Source organism: Bactrocera neohumeralis, unplaced genomic scaffold (assembly GCF_024586455.1).
Source record: "Bactrocera neohumeralis isolate Rockhampton unplaced genomic scaffold, APGP_CSIRO_Bneo_wtdbg2-racon-allhic-juicebox.fasta_v2 cluster10, whole genome shotgun sequence".
Taxonomy (NCBI): domain Eukaryota; kingdom Metazoa; phylum Arthropoda; class Insecta; order Diptera; family Tephritidae; genus Bactrocera; species Bactrocera neohumeralis.
Window position 1 is genome coordinate 9,566,215 of NW_026089623.1, and position 25,687 is coordinate 9,591,901.

The 25,687-nt window shown below is 39.2% G+C and overlaps 1 protein-coding gene across 12 annotated transcripts in view; it reads right to left on the bottom strand.

The window, feature by feature from the left end:
- The window catches only part of LOC126765052 (voltage-dependent L-type calcium channel subunit beta-2), a 259,846-nt gene that overhangs the window by 188,032 nt on the left and 46,127 nt on the right, over positions 1–25,687 (bottom strand). For 7 of the 12 annotated variants that reach the window (XM_050482651.1, XM_050482641.1, XM_050482644.1 and 4 more), the window contains exons 2-4: positions 11,278–11,666; positions 311–427; positions 30–251 (exon numbers count right to left, since the gene is read on the bottom strand). In XM_050482651.1, coding sequence (XP_050338608.1) covers positions 30–251; positions 311–427; positions 11,278–11,391 — 453 coding nt within the window. In that variant the 5' untranslated portion in view covers positions 11,392–11,666. The remainder of the gene's footprint in view (positions 1–29; positions 252–310; positions 428–11,277; positions 11,667–25,687) is intronic. The other 5 variants (XM_050482646.1, XM_050482640.1, XM_050482647.1 and 2 more) reach the window with 2 other exon arrangements.

The following is a 25,687-nucleotide window of genomic DNA, read 5'->3' on the forward strand; positions in this document are numbered from 1 at the left end:
AGAGTGATAGTTAAAATACGTGAACTTACCTGTATACGAATATGTTCCAACTTAACTGGACTTGGAATAAACCCGACATCACAACCCTCTTTAACCAACCTTCCAATCCACCAATTGTTGTCATACTTTTCTTTAATGTGAAGAAATTCTCTTATTTCAAATGACACGGCACTTCCTTGAACTGGCGAATCATCATCAACTGTAGCATCATAAGCAACATTCGTCCGTACTGCAAAAGCTACAGGTTTACCCTATTGTTTTAATTATTTAAAATTAAATTAAATTTATTAAATATAAAACATTGTTTTACCCTCGCCTTTTCCAATTGGCTTAGAGCATGCCTTTCTCTTTCTCGTCGAAGTGTTTCTTTTTCATCGTCAAGCGACAGATCGGACGAGGGTTGAGAATAGTTAGAATCAGCGGAACTCTAAAATAAAAGATTTCATAGTGTTTGCGTATTTACATTGTTACAACAATTTAGAAATAAGTTTGAAGAATAGAGCGGATAAAATACATTAATATTGTCAGATTACTTAAATAAATCTTAATTTAGTGCATAACAATTTCTCACATTTACTTCAGGGCTACAAAGCCATAAATTTTTTTTTGAAATTTTTAGTTGCACAGTATGGGAAAAAATTTTATTCGACGCAGTGCTTATAATTTGCTGAACTCTACTAATCAGATAATAACTGCTATATGTCATCGTTTGGATTCAATTTGAGGACTCAGAAAGGTGAAAGTTTAATTTTTTTTGAAGTAGCGTTAATTATGCATTTCAAAAATTTAATAATAAAAATAATAGGACTGATTCGGTTTAAAAAAATCTGGGCTGTAGGGCAGCTGCGGAAACGTTGGGATACCGGCCTTGGTTAAGTAGCTGTTCACAAGAAAGGAGGTGTGAGCCGAGGCGTTGTCGTGGTGAAACTTTCAATCGACTGCGATGTCTTGTCGGACCCGATTGACCCTTCGTTTGAGTCTCTTGAAGACTTCCACGTAAAACTGCCTTTGATGTCAAAAACGACAATGAACATCATTTTCACTTTGGATTTGCTCATTATTCCGGTATTCATCAGCGACCTCCTCCCGGTTCTCCAAAAAGGCCTGGAGAAACACACCACTTCTTGCTGAAGCAACATCTGCGTAAGCCTGCTTGATCATATCAAACTTCTCTGTCCCAGATTTACCGAGTTGCACACAGAATTTAATCGCGTACCTCTACTCTAACGTACGCGGCGTTTTCGGCTTGCACCACTCACAGCAACACCTCGCGCGAAAATGTTTTTCCTGACTCTCCAAGTGCTGGGAGACAACTGACCAGCCACTCGTTCGTTAGCTACCAAATCCAGTCGGTCTCTCTCCAAACTACAGCTGCGGAAGAAGAAAATCAGTCCTATTATTTTCCGGACCCTGTAACTGAAATTCTTGTTCCTCTCCACTGGCGTAGACACCGCTTACGCGATTATAGCTAAATTAACAACAGGGTGCCAGTCGTTTCTTCTTTTCGCTACGTGGCGCCAATTGGACATTCCAAGCGAAGCCAGGTCCTTTTCCAATTGGTCTTTACAACGGAGTGGAAGTCTTCCTCTGCTACCCCTGGCGGGTACTGTGTCGAATACTTTCAGAGCTGGAGTGTTTTCGTCCATTCGGACGACATGACTTAGCCCGCGTAGCCGGTGTCTTTTAATTCACTGAACTATGTCAATGTCGTCGCATATATAGTTTGGTTATTGTTCGTCGAGAGAGGACTTTACTTCTCAACTGCTTACTCAGTCCGAAGTAGCACCTGTTGGCAACAGTTATTCTGCGTTGGATTTGCAGGCTGACATTGTTGGTGGTGTTGATACTGGTTCCACGATAGACGAAATTATCTACGACTTCAATGTTATGGCTATCAACAGTGACGTGAGAACTAAGTCGCGAGTGCGACGACTGTTTGTTTGATGACAGGAGATATTTCGTTTTGCCCTCATTCACTGCCAGACCCATTTGCTTTGCTTCCTTATCGGAGAAAGCTGAACTAACAGCGCGGTTGTTGAGGCCACTCTTATACACTCTTATAAAAGATTGTACCTGCTCGATTAAGTTCTGCTGCTCGAATTATTTTCTCCAGAAGCTCGGAGAGTTCCTTCCTGATACTGACGGAACTTTTGGTGTTGCTCAACGTCAGTTTACATAACCGTATTAGTTTCGACGAAAAGGTGGTGTGTGTCAAATATTTTTTTACGGGTCTTTTCCATGATCTGGCGCATGGTGAATATCTGGTCGGTTGTTGATTTTCAAGGTCTAAAGCCACACTGATAAGGTCCAATCAGTTTGTTGACGGTGGGCTTTAATCTTTTACACAATACGTTCGATAGAACCGTATACGCGATGTTTAGGAGACTTATCCCAGGGTAGTTGATGCAGATTATGGGGTCTCCTTTTTGTGGATTTGGCAGAGCACACTTAAATTCCAATCGTTGGCATGCTTTCGTCCGACCATATTTTACAAAGAAGCTCATACATTCTGGTTCGCCAAAATTAACTTGCGCTAACCAAAGCATGGAAGTGTTTCTTCATCACTTTAATTCCAATCGGAATCGTCTAGACAATTCTCAATTCTTCCATTCACATCATTCGGCATGGCAAGGCATACCAAATCCTTTTCATTTACCTCCTCTTCATCTTACAATAACAGGGTCAGGAGGAGTAACTATTATGTCTTATTCAGATTCGTCGTCTTCTTTCTCCATTATCCAATCAACGGCCTCCTGTAGTTTTAAGAAATCATTCTGACTCTTAAAAACCTTCCGATATGTCATAATTTTGCTTATAGAAAGCACCTATAAAATGCTAGTACAATTTAATGGTTCTGCCCATTGTCCGTAATTGGGGACTTCACTATAAACTATACCTTTCAAATATAATTTTGTTATTTTGCAACAAAATGCCTCTTCTAAAAGCTTGTGCACTCTTCACTTAATATTTTAGACAAATCTTTTAGTTTAGTTTCACAATATATTCGAAAACATGCATATAAATACAACACAAGAATTAACTCGATAAAAAGTCCAACTTTGGTAAGAATACAAAATTTTCGGGGACACCCGAACTTATTCCTTCATTTCTAGGAATATTTTTAAAAATACCTAACACTACATATAAGTGAATGGTTTTGTAAAGGGTGATCTATGAAATTGTACTCTTTTCAATAGCCTGTTTTACACCATGCGTGAGTCGTGAAAAACAGTCAAAACACAGCTTGTGAAAGAACTGAATCCCAAGCGACATTGATTTGCTCTATGGGCTCTAGAAAAGTTTGAGGTAATCTTCAAAAAATAAAGAATGTTCATTCGAATGATAATAAAAATTTTCTACTAAATTTGAAGTTTCTGTGTTTTCTTTAAAAAAGTAGGGAACCTTGAAATGGATCAACACTTATATATCATTAAAATAGGAATTATAATGCAATCAAAGTATGTATACTTTATTTAAGTTAATAAATTATGATTTATTAAAGTAACAAGTACATTTTAAATTATAATTATAGGTGTCCTAACATCCATAATAATTGAAATTTCTACTACTAATTATGGGAATTGAAAATAAACAAAGAAGTGCACAATTTTGGGTCAGTCCGCCTTTAGGGAATGTAGATAAACTGGATGGTTTGCTGATGCGAAAATATGCCAATCTTATTGGAAATTGAGTGCGTTTGAATTAAAATGGCGCATTTATAAGAAAATTTTAAATTTTCGCCTCGAAAGTTTGTCATGACTTCGATAATGTTTTTCATTAATTTTTTAATGACTAATATAGTGCCACTTGAACCTTGAACGAGAAATTATGGAATTATTAAAAAAAAATTGAAATATGGCGTCTGTTCTATATATATATTCTATAAGAGTGTACAGTTGCTGGCGTATGCCGATGATATTGATATCATCGGCCTCAACACCCGCGCCCTTAGTGCTGCTTTCTCCAGATTGGACAAGGAAGCAAAACAAATGGGTCTGGCAGTGAACGAGGGCAAGACGAAATATCTCCTGTCATGAAACAAACAGTCGTCGCACTCGCGACTTTGCTCTCACGTCACTATTGAAAGTCATAACTTTTAAGTCGTAAGTGTTGTTGTAGCGATAGAAAATATCCCTGAAGTATGGAAAAATGCTGCCGAGTTGACAGTCTTGGCCGGATACAAATCCGCATCCGTTCCTGTTACATAGCTCCTTTTTTTTAATTTTTTTGTCATTAACTGAAGGGTGAAGCAAGAAAAAATTTTAAAATTGCTTGAAAAAGGTGAAAAACTCGTATATACTACGTTGTTTGTAGTAAAACCGTAACAGAGTCTATAAGATCTATCCGGTTGTATTTTCCTACGACATAAGAACGTTCAATAGATTCATATTGTTTTGCTAACTTATCCCACTTTCGTATTACCGATGTTGGCTGCTCTCCGCCAAAATTACATACTAGTGACGATTTTATTATCCTTCCAATTTCCGACAGCTATGTCAATTCCATTGGAGCTCCCGACATATTCTATTGAAACTCAACAGGATTCCTTTTTTTTAATTTTAAGGCAGCTACAATTGAGGATAAGGCTTTTTCTTACAGTTTCTAAAGCCAAAATACCACGACTCCACAAGTATTCAATATGTGGCATGGAGTTGTAGTAATTATCGAAGAAAAGCTTCTAAAGCTGAATGATGTCCACATCACACAGTGGGCGATTGGGCCTCGTTAGCGGCATTTAATTAATAACTTCTAAACGAAAAAAGATATCTTCAGACGGTTTTTTTTCACAGTTCAGAAAAAAATCATAGAATTTTTTAAGAAAAAAAAATTTTGTTTAAATTTATTTTTTTAATTTTCAAAATTTTTTTTAATTTTTTTTTATTTTTTTTTTAATTTCAAAATTTTTTTTTACCTTCAATAAACAAATTTTATAAATCAAAATTATTTTCGGAATCAGAATCAGGCATATCTAGATGCTTCATTAAAAGCAAGCTCTTAACATCATCGTCCATAATAATATTTTTTGCAGTCGAAATTGAAGACCCATTTGACAATGAAGATATCAAAGGGTCAGACGAAACTAATAAAGCATTTATGATATCTTCCATTGTATTTTTCCTGGAATTTTTTCTTGTATTGCTCTCGCGTATGTTTCGATAGTCCTTGTTCCTGGCTTCAAGAGCTTCTTCGGACATCATACCAATCGGAAGGGAAAAATGGTTTATTATATCTGCTCCATGAATTAAAATTCTGTGAACAGACGATGGCATGTAAAACCGGGAGTAGGCTTTAACAAAAATTTCGGCAGTTTCCAATGGGTAAGATCCGAATGCGTCCGAATTTATGTCGTATCCACAAGCTAATGCTCGTAAGATTACGCTAAATCGATATATTAAATCATAGCTTACTCCTGTTATACGAGCTGCCAAATTTGGTTGTTGGAAAAACCTCCTTGCAGTGTTTCCGTTGTTCGTGCTGCCAGTACCAGCTATTGGTATATCCACCAACAAATGCATTTCTTCCCTTAGCTTCTGCTGAATACTTCTTTTATTTTGTTCAACGACTTCCTTGTCAGCACCACGAGCTTGCCACTTTTGTATTGGTATTCTATATGCAATGTGCAAAACACACTCGAAAAACCTAATCCATGCGTGGAGACTTGATAAGCCATATTCAAATAGGTTTGCATTAATAGGAAAGTTTTTCACCAAATTTAGATCGTTCATATTTTTGGGATTCGCGCTACAGATTCCGCATGTTTGCGAACCCGATTCCGATATGACACTGAACGTTTTGCCATCAAGCATGGTCATATGAAATTGGTGATCAATTCTTATATATATTTATTTGGCTCTTAATGTTTTGAATTTCTCTGCGAGACAAGTCTGCCGATTCTTTCTCGCAAAGTAATTTAATGGGTCGACAATATCGGGTAGAAGAAGGCCGATTGTTTTTCCATAAAACTGTCGATCCTTTCTGCACTATCAATGGTACCATACAAATTGAAAATAAATATTGATCTATCATCTCTCCATCGAAGTCATTAAATTTTTGCCTGTAAGTAGAATGGCCGCTGCTGCCATCACAACCCCATTTGTAGGTAGCAGTTAATTCGGTGTTATTGTTATTTTCAATAAGGTTTTGAAAACTTTCTGGGTGTGCTTCAATAATCCTAGCAATCGTGTGGTCTACTAAGCTTTGTAATGGTACTTCAGCGAAATGATCAGTGACCGTGATGACACTAGGATAGCATTTCTTTTTCGCACAACGCAGTTTGTCGTAGCATGGATATATATCGGCGTTTTGCCCTTTAGCGGCTCTCTTTGACAAATTCCATGTGTACTTAGTATGTCCAACATCTACAAATAGCGCCAGTGCTTTTTCATCAGAAAGTTTTGTCGGTAGACGCTGAGGGGTACTCATAGTTTTCAAAATCTTACCGCTAAACTCTTCGTCGGCGTTTAGCATTGACACCACCTGTGAAGCACTACGTTTTCCACCTTTATACAAGCTGCAGCTTGCAGCTACCAACAATGCTTCTGATGGCACATCTTCAGTAAGGCCTGACAATTTCTTAACTTGCGTTTTTTTGCAACACTCCGAAATATCTTTTTGTGGACGTCCAATAATTTCGGAAGATGATCTTTCAATCAATACTAACGGCGTATCTAGCCATTCCTGATTTTTGTTTTCAAAAAAAACCTTATTTCTTCTAGAGTTTTTCCACTTTTCTACAAGCTTACTAGTAAAATTTCGCAGCTTTTTGCCAATCTCGTACTGCTCCTCCTGAGTATATTTAAGGTTTTTGAGAACAGTACCAAATACAAAGTTTTCCATGGTAAGAAACTTCTTAGTTGGTATCGCTTCTTCATGCCATACTAAAAAAAGTACCCGTTTTGCTACCGACATTGTTCCTAAAAAGTGCCATGATTTAAAGGGTAGCAGGTAATAGCAGTTCATATTACACATTTTGGACGCACAATGACTCATACTTCCAGCTAAAAAAAAGAGTTAGACCGAATCCGTGCGAATGTTGTAACTTCTACTCCACGAACGACAGGTGCACGCTAGTGCGGGCTAGTTGTTAATACACTTAATTACCACTACGTCTTATGAACAACACATTTACAGACCGGTCACAAACACTGATTTTTTATGTAATACATACCTTGACGTTAATAAAAAGCCACACTTTTAATAAAATAAGTAAAAATTGTAAATTTCCAAGGAGCTCGAAATCAATGCGCACAACAAAGAAAAAATATTGTAAAGCACTTGCTAAAACATGTTTTGTGTTTGACAGCTCACAGCTGATGATCAGCTGATCGTAGAGCTTATAAAAAACCGCCAAAAATCTAATCAAAGCATCTGTTATCGATTTGTGAAAAAAAAATAATGCTTTTTCAAACTTGAAAATTTGAATTAAATGCCGCTAGCGAGGCCCAATCGCCCACTGTGCATCACGGACAATTCGGACCACTACATTGGATATTGCTCCTGACTCATGTTCGCCGGCTGCACATAATTATTACCTTCCACTATACACTTCAAATGTATGTCCATAGCCAGATACACCGCTTATAATGAATATTGAACAGTTTAATCCCTATTTATGGGGCTTATCGGGTAAATACTGTTTCAAAGCACTTCGCGCAAACGTAGTTGGCATTACAATTGTAGTGTTTGTTTTTTCTTGTGATATTGGTCCCCAGTACTCAACTATATGTCCCGTGAGATGGTATGGATGTATTACTAGGCACAACGAAGATCGTATTTGAATCTGTTGCAGCATTCGACAAAATTTTCCAAATCCAGTGTTAGGTTTAGTTCCTCGTCCTCGTTAAGTTCCTCGTTATCAGAAAAAATCACGGCCCATTCCACACTATTTGCCTATTTATTTTAGTATCTTTTCTATGTCCTTGTTAATCAAATTATGATTTACACGGCTCTTACTCTTTTTATTATAAAACAAAAAATTTCCGTTTTTCAACAAAAAATCACTTATCTTAAACAACTTCTAAGAGATCGAAACTAGTCTGTACACGTGAGTAACTTTAATGCACTTAAAATAAAAGCATCGCCAGCTAGTCAGAAAATACTTTCCTTTGATGCTGATATACAGCACCGAGCAAAAGGCGGTCTATCGACATCTGTCCCAGATTAAAATTAAATTTATGGATTTTCCAATACAGTGTACATAAACATTTTTAGCTATCTTTCAGAATTTACAAATAAATACACTACAATTATTTTAGTTTTTTTATTTTTTTTTTACTTTTAAGCAAAGCGCATCTATTATTTTACATTTCTAATTTTTTTTTTGGGATTTTACTGCGAAATATTTATTTTGGGGAATATTGTGTTTGCTTTTCAATCAGCTGATTTTTCATTTATAGACAGTAAATAAATTAGTAAATGTAGGACGAAGATTTATAGTTTCTCTTAGCCTTTGGTATTTTGTGCGTACTCATTCGTACATAGTCAGTCTTACCCCCCGAGCGGACATTTTGAAATTAGCTTTTCTTAAATCAAAGATATTGGATACAAAAACTTTTTGCATATATTTTTAGCTTATATAATCAATTATTTTCACAATTTTCTCCGCACTTAAAAAGTAATTAATGAAAAATAGCATGCAACAAATTCGACTTTAAATAAATATCAACTCAATATTTGCAAACATAGTAGAGGCCCTACCTCTCCTAAATGTATTGGAAAAGTGGTTTATTTCAGTAAGTGCAAAATATTTCCGCAATGAATTTTGATTTATAAGAAAATATACTAGCCCAAATATGCATGCATAACATGGCACCGCCTCACATTCGTTTGCATGTATTTACATACATGACTACCGGCATTACATAGAAATCTGTTCAGTTTTGGTTTCTATCGGTGTGACATTTTATCGCTGCTCTCTTTCCTCTCTTCTCTCATTGTGCTGTTGAGACACTTCAACAGTTCAAAAACTGTGTCTCCCTAAAACTAAAAAAAACACTTAAATTCCTCTAAAACAAGAATTATTAAATTTTGTTAGACAACATAATTCTTTAATATCCGATTTTGAATAAAATCCCTAGATCAGAAGGTCAATTTATTAAAAAAAAAACATGATACAAAAAGTTAGTAAAAAATATTCTGTATAAGAAAATATGGAGGATGGAGTCATGTGTAGAAGTTCACGCAAGTGAGGAAACTTCTCTAATTGCAATTCACTTGGGAATGGCCACAAACGATTTTTTTTACATATGGCTCAAGCAGCTCACGACTTGCGGTCTTTGACCAAGTATCTCCGAGTAGCCTAAGAACACCCGATTGAAGGCGAGCTAAGTGAGAAGGCGAAACATCTCCTCCACAGGGTTGTGCGCTGGGTTTGGGACCCGCCACGTAAAAAACGCCCCGCCACGTAAAAAACGCCCCCCATGATAAATAACAAAAAGCCTTGGAAGAGAAACCCCCCTTTTGATGACGACCATGGCAAACGCATAAAGGATTACGATTTGAGGGCATGCACCTGGAATGTCCGATCCCTTAATTGGGAAGATGCCGCCGTCCAGCCGGTTGATGTCCTCGTGAAAATAAAGGCTGGCACACTGAGGCGAGTAGGTCCTTGTGGCATTTACTATAGTGACCATATGAAGGAGCGCAAGTTTGGTGTGGGATTCGAGGTGGGAGAGAGACTCTGTCGCCGAGTACTGTCATTCACTCCGGTGGATGAACGGAAGAGAAGGACGTATTTCGTTGCAGCCAAGATTCGCACCAGTCTCTGTGCATCAAAAAACGCACATTAGCAAACACAAGGAAGGTTCGACGTCGAGAAGCTGCAATCACAACAGATAGCCATCCTACAGCCTTTCAAGCTCCTTACGTACAGCTGCAACCGAAACCATTGGTTTACGGAAAATGCAAAAGAACAACAACCGACCACAACACCAGATGGGATAGATAGCGAGAGTTGAAAGGGAAACCAGACGCAGAAAAAAAAGAAAGAGCTCGAAATGCGTAAGTACGAAGAGCTTGTCAAGCTGGCCGAGAGGGTAACTCGAAATATCTACGAAAAGATGCGGCGACTAACAGAAGGTTTCAAGACCGGAGCATACTCTTGTGATCTAGTGACTGATGCCCAAAGCATACTAAAATTATGGAGGGCAGTGAAAGTATAACGCCAGGAGAAAGCGCACCCGATTCCCCCCCCAACCCGATTGCCCCCTCAACATCGCGTATAAGGTTCTATCGAGCGTACTTTGTGAAAGATTAAAGAGAAGAAGAAGATAAGAGAAATATATCTTTAAATAGCCTAGTTATCGCTTTGAAAAAGATTGAAAAATATTTAAAATTATCAGAGCGTAAGAAGACGAGAGTAGCCCAACATTTTGCTTCGCTTTGCTTTACTACGCCTCGATATGAACGTATTATGTAACTCATTTTTCATATTCTTCAGTTCAAAAAACTGTTCTAACCCCAAAATATAGGGTGAAAATACCGAAGCTAATAAAACTACTCGTGACGTGAGAGTACTAAGAAGAAATATTTCACCAAAATTCACCAAAGCTGAAATTGATTGGACCAATGTGATAAATCTTAGTGACACATATTATTGCAAGATACGATGACAGTAACAATAGATCGGACACCGACATTTCACAGAAATCTTGATACGAATTAAAAAGATAATGTCATTTAGACCGGTGGTACCAGCGAGGTAATGATATTTAATACATCTCCAGCCAAAGTGTAATCTCCTCCAAGGTAATATCATAACGTTCTAAGTTGTAGTATTGGGATGGAGATACAAAACACGCTTAGTATTATTGAATACAAAATATTAGCACAGAAACCTATTTATTGACAATCAAGGAAGATGCTTTAACTTTGTCCCTTGAATTTTTACTATCATGACCTATTTTAAGTGAAACTTTCAGGAACCTTATGAAAATAATAACAATTATCATTGTAGAGAAATACATAATGTAATAATATATGTAAGAAGTTATTGTTGGCTTCTTTATTTTAGGAAAATACGCAATATTAAAAAACGTACTAGATAGTGCTTTAGTTTTTGCCAGTACTGTGTTTTACATACTTAAAGTACTTTGCTACAATGTTTTATTCCTGTATTAGTGTTTCCTGTTTATAAAAACAACATTTTAAAAACCAATTTTAGAATTGTGAGCTCATTGTCTAATGTAATTACGAAGAACAATGACAACGAAAAAAAGCATATACATAAATCTTAAGGTTCTGAATAAAATTGTTTTTAATATATATTGGAATACTCACCTGGGTAAATAATTTATTATATCCACTTTGGTAACTAGAATGGCCTAGACCAAATCTAGGTTCACGGCCAGATGCAACCAGTGGAGCATCTGTAGATGGTCCTCTCTGCACCATGGGCCTATCGGCCCTACAATCTTCTTCGAAAGATATTTTGATGTTATAGCAAACAATGACCGAACGTCCACCAAATTTGGTGACAGGAGTATGTTATGCACAGAATTATGTTTGGTATGAATCCAATATAGACCAAATTGCTCACTTTTCACTTCAGTTTTAATGTTAATAATTAAACTTTATAAGAAACTCAGTCGACACTGACTTAACACTAGAAAAATATATGTGTATATATCTTCAAAATAATAAATGATAGCTGAACCGTTTTTAAATACCTGTAAAAAATCAACAACCTGGTAAATAATTTGCGTTTAAATCAAGGTTTGAATTTGCACACGCATGCTCTGCACGCAAATATGCTTGAAAGAATTTTTACTTTTTAAATTTTCCAGGAGTGTTTTTTTTTGTTTTTATTTTCGAATTTGGCGTGAGACATTGCTGGGTAAAGCAAGCAAGCAAGCAAGCCAGCAAAAATTTAAATACTACCTTATTTCATAAAATGAATTAGTAGTAAAAAGAGAGGATGGAGTCATGTGTAGTAGGGAGGCAAAGTCCTCTGATCACCATTCACTTGGGAGTGGCCGGAAACGGTTCTTTTACATATGGCTCAAGCAGCTCACAACTTCCGTTCTTTGGCCAAGTATCCTCTGGGTAGCCAAGGAACATCCGTTTGAGGGCGACCAACAGTGAGAAGGCGAACCATTCTTCCTAAGGATTGTGCTCTGGGTTTGGGACCCGACACGTAAAATCGCTCCCAATGAAAACTTATCTACAGCCTCGAATGAGACTTTGACAGCACGAAAAGGATTTGTCTTTATGTCGCGATGTCTGAATTTGGTATCCCCGCAGAACTAATACGGCTTTGTAAACTGACGTTGAGCAACTCCAAAAGCTCCGTCAGATCCGAGCCGTTCGATACTAAATGAGGTTTCAGACAAAGCGAGTCCCTTTCGTTTGACTTCTTCAACCTACTTTTGGAGAAAATAATTCGAGCTGCAGAACTAAACAGGCTCCCGCGAATGGTAGGCACCTTGTCGCGATGCAGGGGCTTAGGCGCAAGGCATACTCGGCGCCCCCCAATCCTGTGCGGTTGGTGCTGTTAAGCACGGATCACGCGGGATGTCGGATGCCGCATGCGTGCGCTAACTAAGAGCTACCACCTCCTAATCCAGGGTGTTATGCGACTCCCATGCCCATTGGAACTTTGCAGCCAGGAGGTTAATGTGGCTGTATTCTAACGGAGCCTTCCCAACACCGGGCTGAATTGGGAAGTAACGGTGGCGTTACCGCGCCAAGGGGCTCTGGCGTGGCGGACCTTTCAGCTCCCCATACAGAACATAGACCCGACAGCTCACTCTGTTTGAGCCAAGGGTCGAAAGACAAAGATGAACAGCAACAACAACAAAACAAACATAAGCACTGGACTCGATGACAGACAAGGGCAACGACAAAGGACAACGGTAGTGGAAAAAGAGAAGGCGATCGAGGCAGTGGAAGGTAAGGGGGGTCGAGGGGCTAGGTTGAAGTTTAGCTTCCTCGACGCTCTTACGCCAGAGGAGCGTTCGCTGTTTGAGGAGCACACCAGGGAGGACGATGACGACGTGCCCTCTTGCAGCGGAGCTCACCTGGTGGTAACGTCTGGTGCCGCTGCAGCAGAAACTAAGGTCACCAAGACCCCCGCCGGCAGGTGTAGTGGGTCGGCCTCGAGCGAGTCGCATCAGGCAGAGCCTGACGGCGCAAGAGGGAAAAGGAGGAGAAGGCGCAGAAGAGGTGGGCAACGCCCCTCCCAGAAGCTGGCCAACCCGGCGGGTGCGACGACCCGCACAGAAAAGGTATGAGTGGTTCCACCATGAAGTGGTACCTACGGCACCTCCGTGATGGAAAAACCCCGGAGGCAGCGGAGGCTCTAGCGAGGAGCAAGAGCCAAGGAAACAACGCGTCTCCGGCAAAGGGAAACGACCGCAACGTGCCAGCGCGCGAGTTACGTCAGTAACAACGACGGCAGCTCCAACTCCAAAACCACAGCTAAGGCTTAGCCTCCACAATTAAAAAGCCAATGCAGGAAAATACATATAAACAATCAAAAACGAAATATGCCGATTAAGCATAAACAGCAGTTTTAATTATTGTCGCTTATTACTTTGTAGCGACACTTACACTATTTATGTACAGAACGACACTTAAGCAATATGTTTGCATAAGGGTCGTTCACTTTATTATTGTTTATATTACTTTTCGAGCATTGACCAGTAAATTCTGCATATGCAGAATTTGTACACAAACAAATAAACAATAAGTTATCGTATAACAGCTTAGCAGCTGAACAATTTGATTATTATAAATAGCAGTGACATCGACATTTCAAGTTTAGTTCAGAAGAACCAATAAAGTAGAGTGCAGTTAATTATAACAACTTTGTGTTTTTATTTAATCTTGGCTCTACACACTTAACTGGCGCAGTCACGGGGTTACTTCTCTCAAGAAAAGTAACTAAAACGAACAAAAGCTAAACTGTTCAAGTGAAATTTAAATAAAATAAAATAAAATTAAATTAAAAGTTAAAATATAACTGGCAGTCGAACGCCAATAAAATAAAATAAAATTAAATTAAAAGTTAAAATATAACTGGCAGTCGAACGCAGTCAAAAAAAAAAAAAAAAAAATGGAAACACATAAAACAGAACAAGCAACCACATCGGCAGTGTCAATAGAAGCTGCAGCAAATCAAACTCCATCTGCTGCAACACGTCACTTGTCACATAACAATCCAACTTTTCAATTACCACTATCGGAAGCACTAAAAGATTGCAGCAAGAATCCAGGAGTTCCGAGGAGATAATACATACGACGTCACATCATTTATTAATGAAGTCGAACTTTTCATCGACTTGTTTGCCGGTGCCAACGTGGAGGAGTATTTTTATAAGCGGCACGTCCAAAAAAAAATTCAAGGAGAAGCAGCTAACGCAATTAGAGCCCTCGACAATCCAAGCTGGACAGAAACAAAACAAGAACTCCTGAGGAATTTTGGAGTTCGCGAATCGTATCATCAACTGTACCACAAGGCGCTGAACGTAAGAAATTATAATGTAAGTCAATCTTTTTATTATCTTAAAAATATATTAGATAAATTAAACAATAAATATTATCAAGACCCGGGAAAACCAAAAGAGTTTTCTCCGGCAATAAACGAGGCAATGATATTAAAAACATTTTTGAGCAGCATGCCAGTGCATCTAGCCAGCATAATACATAGTAGAAGCATAGGGAATCTTAGAGAAGCATATTATTGTCTGGAGGAATGTGGTCTGGTACAGAATAAAATTAGTACAAATAGCAACAACACACAATCAAATAATAGCAATAATTTTAGGCCAAATCGCAACCCAGTAGATCAAAATAATTATCAAGGCAGGCAAACAATTAACCGGTTTCAAAACCAAAACAATAATTCGAGGCAAGATAATCCCCAAACACAACAACAATTTTCAAGAAATTTAGGAGCATATAGAAATCCAATATACACAAGTAGAAACCAAAATAATGTCGCTCATCTTCAAGAAAATAATACCGATACAGAAGAAACTGGTGAAGTAAATTTTCAATTAACCAGCGAGAACAACAGTTACCGATAGTAAATTTAACAATAGGTAAAAATATAATTAAATGTTTAATCGATACCGGTTCTACGACAACCCTGATCGACGAACATTCGTTAAAAGAATATAAAAGGACTAAATTAGTAAAACCTAACATATATAGTACACTATCAGGACAGACAAAAGTAGACTTTGAAATTATAACAGAAGTACCTCAAGAATTCAATGACCCGAATAAAATGGCTTGGAAGGTAACGTCATTCAGAAATAAAAACTTCAACGGACTAATTGGTCAAAATATACTTAAAGCATTAAATGCAAAAATTAATCTTGAAGAAGATTTTCTTGAAATTAATAACAATAAAATAAAATTCATAAATACGAAAATCCCTACACTGGAACCTTCAACCTTAAATTTGGAAAACGTATATCAAAACTCTATAGAGATGATATGAATGAGGAAGAGAAAAAATATATAGATTTGATTTTGCGAAAATATTCTAATATGTTTTACAGAGAAGGAGAAAAGTTAACCCACACACATAATATAAAACACCAGATAATAACAAATACGAATAAACCTGTATATTCTAAAATATACAGGTACCCAAAGATACACGAAGAAGAAATTAAAAGGCAGGTGAATGAAATGTTGGAGCAAAACATTATTAAAGAAAGCTTTTCCCCTTACAATTCCCCAATTTGGATAGTCCCCAAAAAATCGGATAATTCAGGGAAACAAAAATGGCGTATTGTTGTAGATTATAGAAAACTCAACGAAATCACAGTCGATGATAAATTTCCTATTCCTAATATAGAGAATATATTAGACAAATTAGGAAAAGCAAATTACTTTTCAACAATTGACTTGGCGAAGGGATTTCACCAAGTATTAATGGATGAAAACGATCAAAAGAAAACTGCCTTTTCTACCCCCTTCGGGCATTACGAATTCATCCGTATGCCATTTGGATTGAAGAATTCCCCTTCCACCTTCCAACGTTTGATTAACTCGGTACTTAGGGAATATATTAACAAAATATGCGTTGTATATCTCGATGATATACTCATTTTTAGCACTTCCATAGAAGAGCATATGAACAGCATAAAACAAATTTTTGCAAAATTAAGGGAGTTCAATCTTAAAATCCAAATAGACAAATGCAATTTTTTTTGCAAAGAAACTGAATATCTTGGTCATACTTTGACCACAGAAGGAATTAAACCTAATTCAACAAAAGTTGAAGCCATTCAAAAGCTAAAGCTTCCCCACACTCAAAAACAAATAAAATCATTCTTAGGTATAACAGGCTACTATAGAAAATTCATAAAGGATTATGCTAAAGTAGCCCACGGACTTACAAAGTACCTAAAGAAAAATACCACAATTAATATAAAAGATACTCAATATATAGATGCATTCGAAAAATTGAAAAAAATGCTCATTAACCCTCCGATTTTGAAATACCCAGACTGGTCTAAAAATTTTAAACTAACAACAGATGCTAGTGATAATGCAATAGGAGCAGTCCTTTCTCAAGAAAATCACCCCATCGCTTACGCTAGTAGAACCTTAAACGACCACGAAAAACATTATGCTGCAATCGAAAAAGAATTGCTTGCTATCGTCTGGTCAGTCAACTATTTCCGACCATATTTATATGGCAAACCATTTGAACTCTTAACAGACCATCAACCACTTGTTTGGTTGCACACAAAGACGAAAGGAAAAGATATTAACCCAAGACTCCAAAGGTGGCTCTTGAAACTTGGCGAATATAACATACATATTAACTACATAAAGGGTAAGGAAAATAAAGTAGCCGATTTTATGAGCCGAATAAATAGTCAATCAGGCAACATATTAAATACCGAAAACGTTGAAGAAGATAACACCACCTATCAAAATTTTACACCACTCAATACAGTAGTTAACAGATTTGCAACTCAAATTATAATTACAAATAATAAAACGCAAGACACGAAAGTAGCAAACGGTAAAATCAAAATATATATAAATTCAAATGATATTGAGACTAATTATATGGCCGATTTGTTTAGACAACATATAAAGTCGAAAAGGGTAGGAATATATACCGAACTTCCCGATAATTTATACAAGCAGGTTCAATCCAAGTTAGTAGAGTTATTTAACACTGAAATAAAATTTTATAAATGTAGCTTTAACGCGAAAGAAGTTTGCAGTGAAGATGAATTATTTAAACAAATTGCTAAATATCATATTAATGAAACAGGACATGCAGGAATAACAGAAAATTATGAAGGTATCAAAACAAAACTTTACTACAAAAACCTCAAAGTTTTCGTGCAAAAATATATAAATAATTGTGATATTTGCAACAGATCAAAATACAGTAGGAACCCTATTAAAGCAAAATTTAATATCACAGAAACACCATTTGATGTAAATGAAATTTTACATATGGATGTTTACACTATAAAGAAACATAGCTTTATCACATTCATTGATAAGTTTTCGAAACATGCAACAGCCATACATTTAGAAGACAGAAATAGTAACACAATTATAGAAAAAATTAGAATGTACTTTTCAATGAGAAGTAAACCAAAAAAAATAATTACTGATAACGAGTTCAACTCAATAAATGTCAAAGATTTCCTAAAGTCAGAAGATATTGAAGTACATTTTACGAAACCAAACAACCATACCGGGAATGCAGACGTAGAAAGGTTGCACAGCACATTATCCGAAAAATTTAGAACACTTGAAACACAAAATTCTCAATGGTCAACACAAGAAAGGGTATACAAGTGTATCGAGTGGTACAATAAATCCATACATTCCACAATAAAAACAACACCCTTAGACATAGTAGAGGGAAAGATAGAAAAAACTCTAATTAAAAACAGAATATTAGAAGCAAAAAACAAAATTATAGAAAAAAGAAATGAAAATAGGGAGGAATTCGTACAAAATAATCACGAAGGTTATGTAAAAAATTACAAAGCACTTAGGCATAAATATGAGCCTCGTTACAAAAAATTAAAACTAGAAAACATATACCCAAGCAACATTAAAAGAAAAAATAAATTTTCAGGGGCAATGGACATCAACAGGTATATTAATCCTGATGATAATACCACTAGTAATGTCAACATTAATAATCCAACCCATCAACGAAAACCATAATGGATATGTCGAAATAAAATTAACTGATGTACAACTAATTGCGGACTATACAACTATACTACATATTATAGATCTTACTGAAATCGAAAAGACAATAGAAAACCTCCAAGAAAACGTAGAACAACTTAAAATAATAGATAATAAGGAACTTCTCTTATCAGAAATAAAGAAAGCTAGGACTAGACTACATACCCTCCAGATAAACAAAAATAAAAGAGGTCTACTCAACATCGTAGGTTCAGGTCTCAAATGGATAGCTGGTACCATGGATGATGAGGACAGATCCGAAATAGAAAATCATATAAGTACAATAGATGAGAATAACCACAACATGATAGAAGCTTTTAATAACAATATACTGATAAATAATAATTTCAACGAAACTATGAGAAAACTAGCTAAAACAATTGAATTGGATAGGCAAAAAAATTACAGAAAAATTTAATAGCATAGATCAGTCTAACAATGATATTCTTTCACATTTATTTTATATGGATATTATGTTAAAAATAAAAATTTTAAATGATAATATTGAACATATTCAAAACAATATCATTGCTGCAAATAGCAATATTATGGTCAATAATATACTAACATCAGAAGAAATACAAACTTTAGAAATCGATTTCTATAAATTGCAAAATATTAAATTAGGCGTAGCAAAATTTAAAAGTAATAAAATTTTGTTTTTAATAAAAATACCCAAAACAATTGTAAATGTAAAGAGATATTTTCTATCACCACTTGCAGACAATAATAAGTTTGAAATTAACTTTCAAGAAACAGAAATTGTATATTACAATAATAATACATATGATTACTTCAATAATCCTAATGTAAATAAGCTAAGAAAAACAAATCTTTGTATTTTCAACAATAATGTATGTCCAAAAATCAAAAATGTAAAAGCAGAAATAAAAGAACTCGAACTTGGTGTCATTCTTGCAAAAAACATAAATAACACAAAATTAATAAATACTTGTGATGAACGAAATGTAACATTAAATAATAATAATTTAATAATTTTTAGTAATTGTAAAATAGAAATAAATAATGTAATTTTTTCCAACTATGATAAAACATTTAAAAATAGCTTCGTTAAATTACCCACATTTATGTACAATAATACAAAATTAACCTTATCATTACACGAAATAGTCTTGAATGAAATAGACAACATCAAAAATATCAAAGAATTAAAATTCGATAAAAATATTCACTCAACATCAATCATTATAACTTTTGTAATCATATTATTGATAATAATTATCACTGTGAGTGCTATTGTCCACATATACAAAAAATTCTCAATACTTAGAATAAAAATTCGGGAGAATTTTCAATCAAGGGAAGGAGGAGTTACGTCAGTAACAACGACGGCAGCTCCAACTCCAAAACCACAGCTAAGGCTTAGCCTCCACAATTAAAAAGCCAATGCAGGAAAATACATATAAACAATCAAAAACGAAATATGCCGATTAAGCATAAACAGCAGTTTTAATTATTGTCGCTTATTACTTTGTAGCGACACTTACACTATTTATGTACAGAACGACACTTAAGCAATATGTTTGCATAAGGGTCGTTCACTTTATTATTGTTTATATTACTTTTCGAGCATTGACCAGTAAATTCTGCATATGCAGAATTTGTACACAAACAAATAAACAATAAGTTATCGTATAACAGCTTAGCAGCTGAACAATTTGATTATTATAAATAGCAGTGACATCGACATTTCAAGTTTAGTTCAGAAGAACCAATAAAGTAGAGTGCAGTTAATTATAACAACTTTGTGTTTTTATTTAATCTTGGCTCTACACACTTAACTCGCGCGCAAGGCAGCGGTAACAGCAACCGTGGCCCGGTCAGCATAGCTCGGACCGTAAGGCGGGGCGACAGCAGGGCACTGCCCGCGGGCACGTACGCCCAAGCAGGAAAAAGGAAGAGCGGCCAAATCACGCCGCAGGAACCCCCCCCGATGTAAAAGGGTGCGAGGCACAGATACAAAGGCAGCCGGGGGCCAACCATCTGGACCGGCTCCTCACCGGGTGGAGGAGGGGCGGCGCGGATATGCGGATGCTGTCAGAGGCGTCCGCATGGCTGTTCTGCCTTCCAAATACCCGGCGGAGTCGCTGAAACCGGATGAGCTCACCGTGCTTCAGGACATCCTGATGGACGAGACGTCCATAGGAGAGGACTACACGGCGTCCTTCCTGGGCATCGACTTCAGGGGAGGTACGATGCAGGTAGACTGCCTGGACGAGTCGTCCGCCGACTGGCTGAGCGAACACGCTCCAAAGCTGGGAAGCTGGACGGGCCCTGTCCTCTGCGTGAAGAGGGTGGAAGATGTGCCAATCATGCACCTCCCTCGGAGCGGGGACAGCACATACGAGCACGCCCTGAACCTGGTGAGGAACCAGAACCGGGGACTCTGTATCTCGTCCTGGTATGTTGCAGGCAGCAAAAAGGAGAAGCTAGGTGACATTGAGGGATGGAGGTTACACCTATACATCAACGACGAGTCGTATAAGTATGTCCGGGCCGCGAGCTTCCGCCTGTTCTACAGGTATAGCACGGTCGTCATGCGGCCCTACAAGCCTGCTGACACCGCGAGCAAGGAAGCAAAAACGCCTGCGACTCTACAGGACAAGGGCGTCGATGACCAGGCAGTGCCGGAGTCCGCGGAGGAAACAAAAATGGAAGTGGACGAGTTGTCGGAGCAGCCCTGCGGGAGTAAGTCAGGACAGGCAGGGCCAGCAACGACCACTGACGTCCCCGCAGATGGCCGGAACACGGAGCTTCCCTCAACGCAGGAGCTCCTAGACGGACTAGGAGGCCCAATGGATAGCAGTGCGGTTGACGGCGGGGTAGAGGATCTCTCTCTCCTCGAGCCCACTCTATGATGGCCGACATCATGGAAATTGCTCAAGTGAACCTGCATCATGCGGCGGCAGCCTCAGCTGTCATTCCAAGCAGGTTCACTGCGGAGAAACTGGGCGCACTGCTGATCCAAGAGTCTTGGGTCTATAAGGGAGAGATAAAGGGCCTCAAGACGGAGGCAAATAAGGTAATCTGGGACCTCTCTAGCGAGAGACCTAGGACGTGTATAGTTGTCAGAAGTAATATTGATTTCTTTTGCATTTCAGAGTTTCTGACACAGGACTTGGTGGCGGTGCAGGCCAGGGACACTGAGGGCAAAGACTTCGTCCTGGCTTCAGCATACTTTCCGGGGGAGACAGCAACGGCACCCCCGGAGGCGGTGGAAAGGCTGGTAGAGCACTGCAGACTGCACAAGCTCCCCCTCATCATCGGCTGCGATGCGAACGCTCACCACACAGAATGGGGCAGCACCGACTGCAACGTGAGCGGTGAGTCCCTGTTAGAATATGTTGTAGGCAGTAATTTAGCGATTGAGAATGTAGGGTATGAACCCACATTCATAACTATAAACAGGAGGGAGGTGCTGGACCTCACCTTGAGCAATGAGCCTGCAAATGGATTGCGTCTCGCAATGGAGAGTCTCTACGGAGCCCTCCATGTCAGACCACAGGATTTTAAGGTTCACGCTAAAGGCAGAGGTCAGGAAACTCCCCCCCAGACGCAACCCTCGGAAGGTGAACTGGGATGCCTTCAGGGTTATACTAGGTGAGGAATTGGGCAGGGGGGAGCAGACTGATAACAGCGTGTCAGGCCCAGGCTTGGAGATTAGGCTATCTAAGCTAAACGAGTCTGTCATTAACGCTTATCATGGCAGCTGCCCCCTGCAAGTGACCACAGGCAGGCGAAACAGTCCCTGGTGGTCAAGGAAACTATCAGACCTCCGGAAAAAAGTACGCAGACTATTCATCAAAGCGAAACGTACGGGGGTCTGGGAGGAATATAGGAGCTATCTCACTTTATACAATAAGGAGATCAGGTCTGCAAAGCAGGCTAGCTTCAGGAGATTCTGCAAGAACGTTACCGCAACGCCAGAGGCGGCCCGGCTGCATAAAGCTCTGGCCAGAGGCACAAACGACGCAGTAGTAGCAATCAAAAGACGAGATGGGACATTCACGACCAGCGCAGAGGACAGAGCTACGGAGCTTCTGCGGGCGCACTTCCCGGAGACGGTTCGGGAAGACCAGTGATCGAACACAGGCCATCCCGCGAGGATTGGAGCATCGCCAAACGGCTTTTTACGACGGACTCGATCCGGTGGGCAATGGGCTCGTTTGAGAGATTCAAGTCTCCGGGAGTGGATGGTATTTTTCCAGCGCTGTTACAGCAGGGGGAGCAGCATTTGCTGCCTCACCTGATTCGGCTACTGAGGGAAAGCCTCGAATTGGCGTATATCCCTGAAGTATGGAAAACATCGAAGGTGATCTTCATACCTAAGGTGGGCAGGAAAGACTACTCATTGGCGAAATCCTTCAGGCCAATCAGTTTACGTCTTTCCTACTAGAAACCATGGAGAAGATCGTGGACCATGAAATAAGGTCGACAGTGCTGAAGAGAGCATCCCTGCATGCGGCTCAGCACGCCTACAGAGCGGGTAGATCCACTAACACTGCTCTGTACCAGATAACCTCTGAAATAGAGAATTCACTGGAGCATGGAGAGGTGATGCTTTGCGCGTTCTTGGACATCGAAGGTGCCTTTGACAACACGTCTCATGTGTGTAGTGTAAAGTGTAGCCAAGGCACTGGAGAGAAGGAATGTGGCAGCACCGGTGCGCAGATGGATTGAATCTGTATTGCGAACCAGAGTTGCTGAGACCACAGTAGGTGACAAGAGGATTCGTCTTGGCACAACAAGAGGCTGCCCACAGGGAGGTGTGTTATCACCCCTGCTATGGAGTCTAGTTGTAGACGAGCTGTTAGTATTGCTAACGAACAATGGGATCCGCTGCCAAGGGTATGCGGACGACATTGTAATTAAAGCAAGAGGCAAATACGAAGACACTCTCTGTGACCTAATACAAAGAGGTCTAAACCTGGCGAAGATGTGGTGTAAAGAGGTTGAATTAAACATCAATCCCTCCAAGACGACCGTAGTCTCGTTTACGAGACGCAGGTCCTTACCCGGTCTCAGGAATCTTACACTTGGGGGCAGAGAGATAAGAATGACCGGCAGTGTCAAATACCTAGATTTGATGCTAGATTCTACTTTGCGGTGGAATCAGCATGTAAACCTGACCCTGGTCAAGGCAACAAAAGCTTTAATGGTGTGCAACCGGCTGGCGGGCAAGTCCTGGGGCTGTAAGCCAAGGATCCTCAGGTGGTTGTACACCATGATAGTGCGACCAATAATCACATACGGGGCGGTGGCCTGGGCCTCAATAGCGTCGCAGACTTCGTTTAAGACCAAGCAATCGAAGCTGAAGCGGCTAGCCTGTGTCTGCATGACGGGGGCAATGCGCACCTGTCCAACGGCAGCACTGGAGGTTCTGACGGAGCTTACTCCGCTTCATTTGGTTATCGGTCAGGTAGCCAAGCACACAATTCTGCAAATAACGGCAGAGGGGTGGGGCAAAGGTAGGGTAATCTCGTCCCAGAGGATGGAAAAGATAAGTGGCGATGTACCATCAGCCCTCCTCCCGAGGGACAGCACTACCAAAACAGTTAACTTCAAGAAGAAGTTTAAGGTCACCCTCGGCAGCAAAGACGAGTGGAATGATTCCAATCTCGAACTGATGCTGAGGAATAGTACGCTAAGGTGGTACACCGACGGGTCGAAAATGTCGGAGGGAATCGGTGCGGGGATCGCGAGCCCACGCACTAAGCTCTCCATACCCATGGGAGAGTTCCCAAGCATTTTTTAGGCAGAAGTTTTTGCCATAAGTCGGTGTATAGAAATAAACCTCCGTCGCAACTATCGCAATGAGAGAATAGCCATTCTCAGCGATAGTCAAGCGGCACTAAAAGCGATCTCTTCTTACGAAATCAAATCGCTATTAGTGCAAGAGTGCAGGGAGAGGCTGAACAGCCTTGCAGAACGTAACCAGGTACACCTAATCTGGGTGCCTGGTCACAGCGGTATAGCCGGTAATGAACTGGCGGATGAGCTAGCCCGCTCCGCAGCCTCCACCAAGATGGTGGGACCAGAACCCTTTATTGGGGTAGGTCCACATACCATAAAGAAGCTACTTCGCAGGGAAGAAGGAGTGGGCAGAGAGGAGCATTGGCGGCAAACGCGTGGTATGAGACATGCCAAGCTGCTAATGGGAGGATACAATCTGAGCAGGTTCAAGGTTATAATAAACCTCCCCAGGAACAAACTCAGGCTACTGGTCGCATGGTATACCGGCCACTGCAAGTTGAATAGGCACCTGTACAACATGGGCCTATCCTCTCGCATTAACTGCCGGTTCTGCGACTTGGAGCCTGAAACCCTGGAGCACCTGCTGATTGACTGCACAGCGGTCTGTAGACGCAGGACTAAGGCCCTCGGATCAATGTTTCCGGATAGGGATCGCATAGCCTCACTAGCGCCCAGAAGTCTATTGAACTTCATCGATACGCTGGGGCTAGGTGAGTCTATGTAAGTTAGGAGAGGGCACAATAGACCAAAGGTCGCGGTGCATTCCTCATATTAATCAATCGATCAAACTAAACAGAGAAAGTACCATATTCTATAAGACTACACAGCTGCTGGCGTACGTCGATTATTGATATCATTGGCCTTAACCATCGCCCCGTTTGTACTGCTTTCTCCAGAATAGATAAGGAGCGAAGCAAATGGAACTGGTGGTGAACAAGTGCAAGACGAAATATCTCCTGTCATCAAACGAAAAGTCGTTGCACTCGCGACTTGACTTTCACGTCACTGTTGAGTCATAACATTGAACTCGGAGATAATTTCGTCTATCTTAAAACCAGTATCAACACCACCAACAATGTCAGTCTGGAAATCCAACGCAGAATATCTCTTGCCAACAGGTGCTACTTCGGATGACATTACCTAGCCTCGAAAGTATTCGAGGCAGAGTGCCTGCCGGGGGAAGCATAGGAAGAGGAAGACCTACACTCCGTTGGAAAGACCAGGTGGAGAAGGCTTGAAATCTGCAAGTAGCGATACATTGCAAAAAATAAGAAACGACTGGCGCGTTGTTGTTAACTCGCCTATAACCGCGAAAGCTATAACCGCGAAAGCGAATTCTACGCCAATAAAGAAAAATAGATAATGTTAAATTTAACAAATACTCTTTATTGGATTCATTTAACACATATTTTATATGTATTGAATGTTTTAAATTTAGGTACCTCATATGATATTTATTTGGGGTACTTTCTTTGATGCAAAGTTTCTTTTGGTCATTAAATTTGAAATGCATAAAGGGTTTTGTATATTTTAGCACTTTTATTAATATTAAATTCTTGTATGCTTTGAGTATTAAAATTATCAAAATATCGGGTGATTTTTTAAGAGCTTGATAACTTTTTTTAAAAAAAAACGCATAAAATTTGCAAAATCTCATCGGTTCTTTATTTGAAACGTTAGATTGGTTCATGACATTTACTTTTTGAAGATAATTTCATTTAAA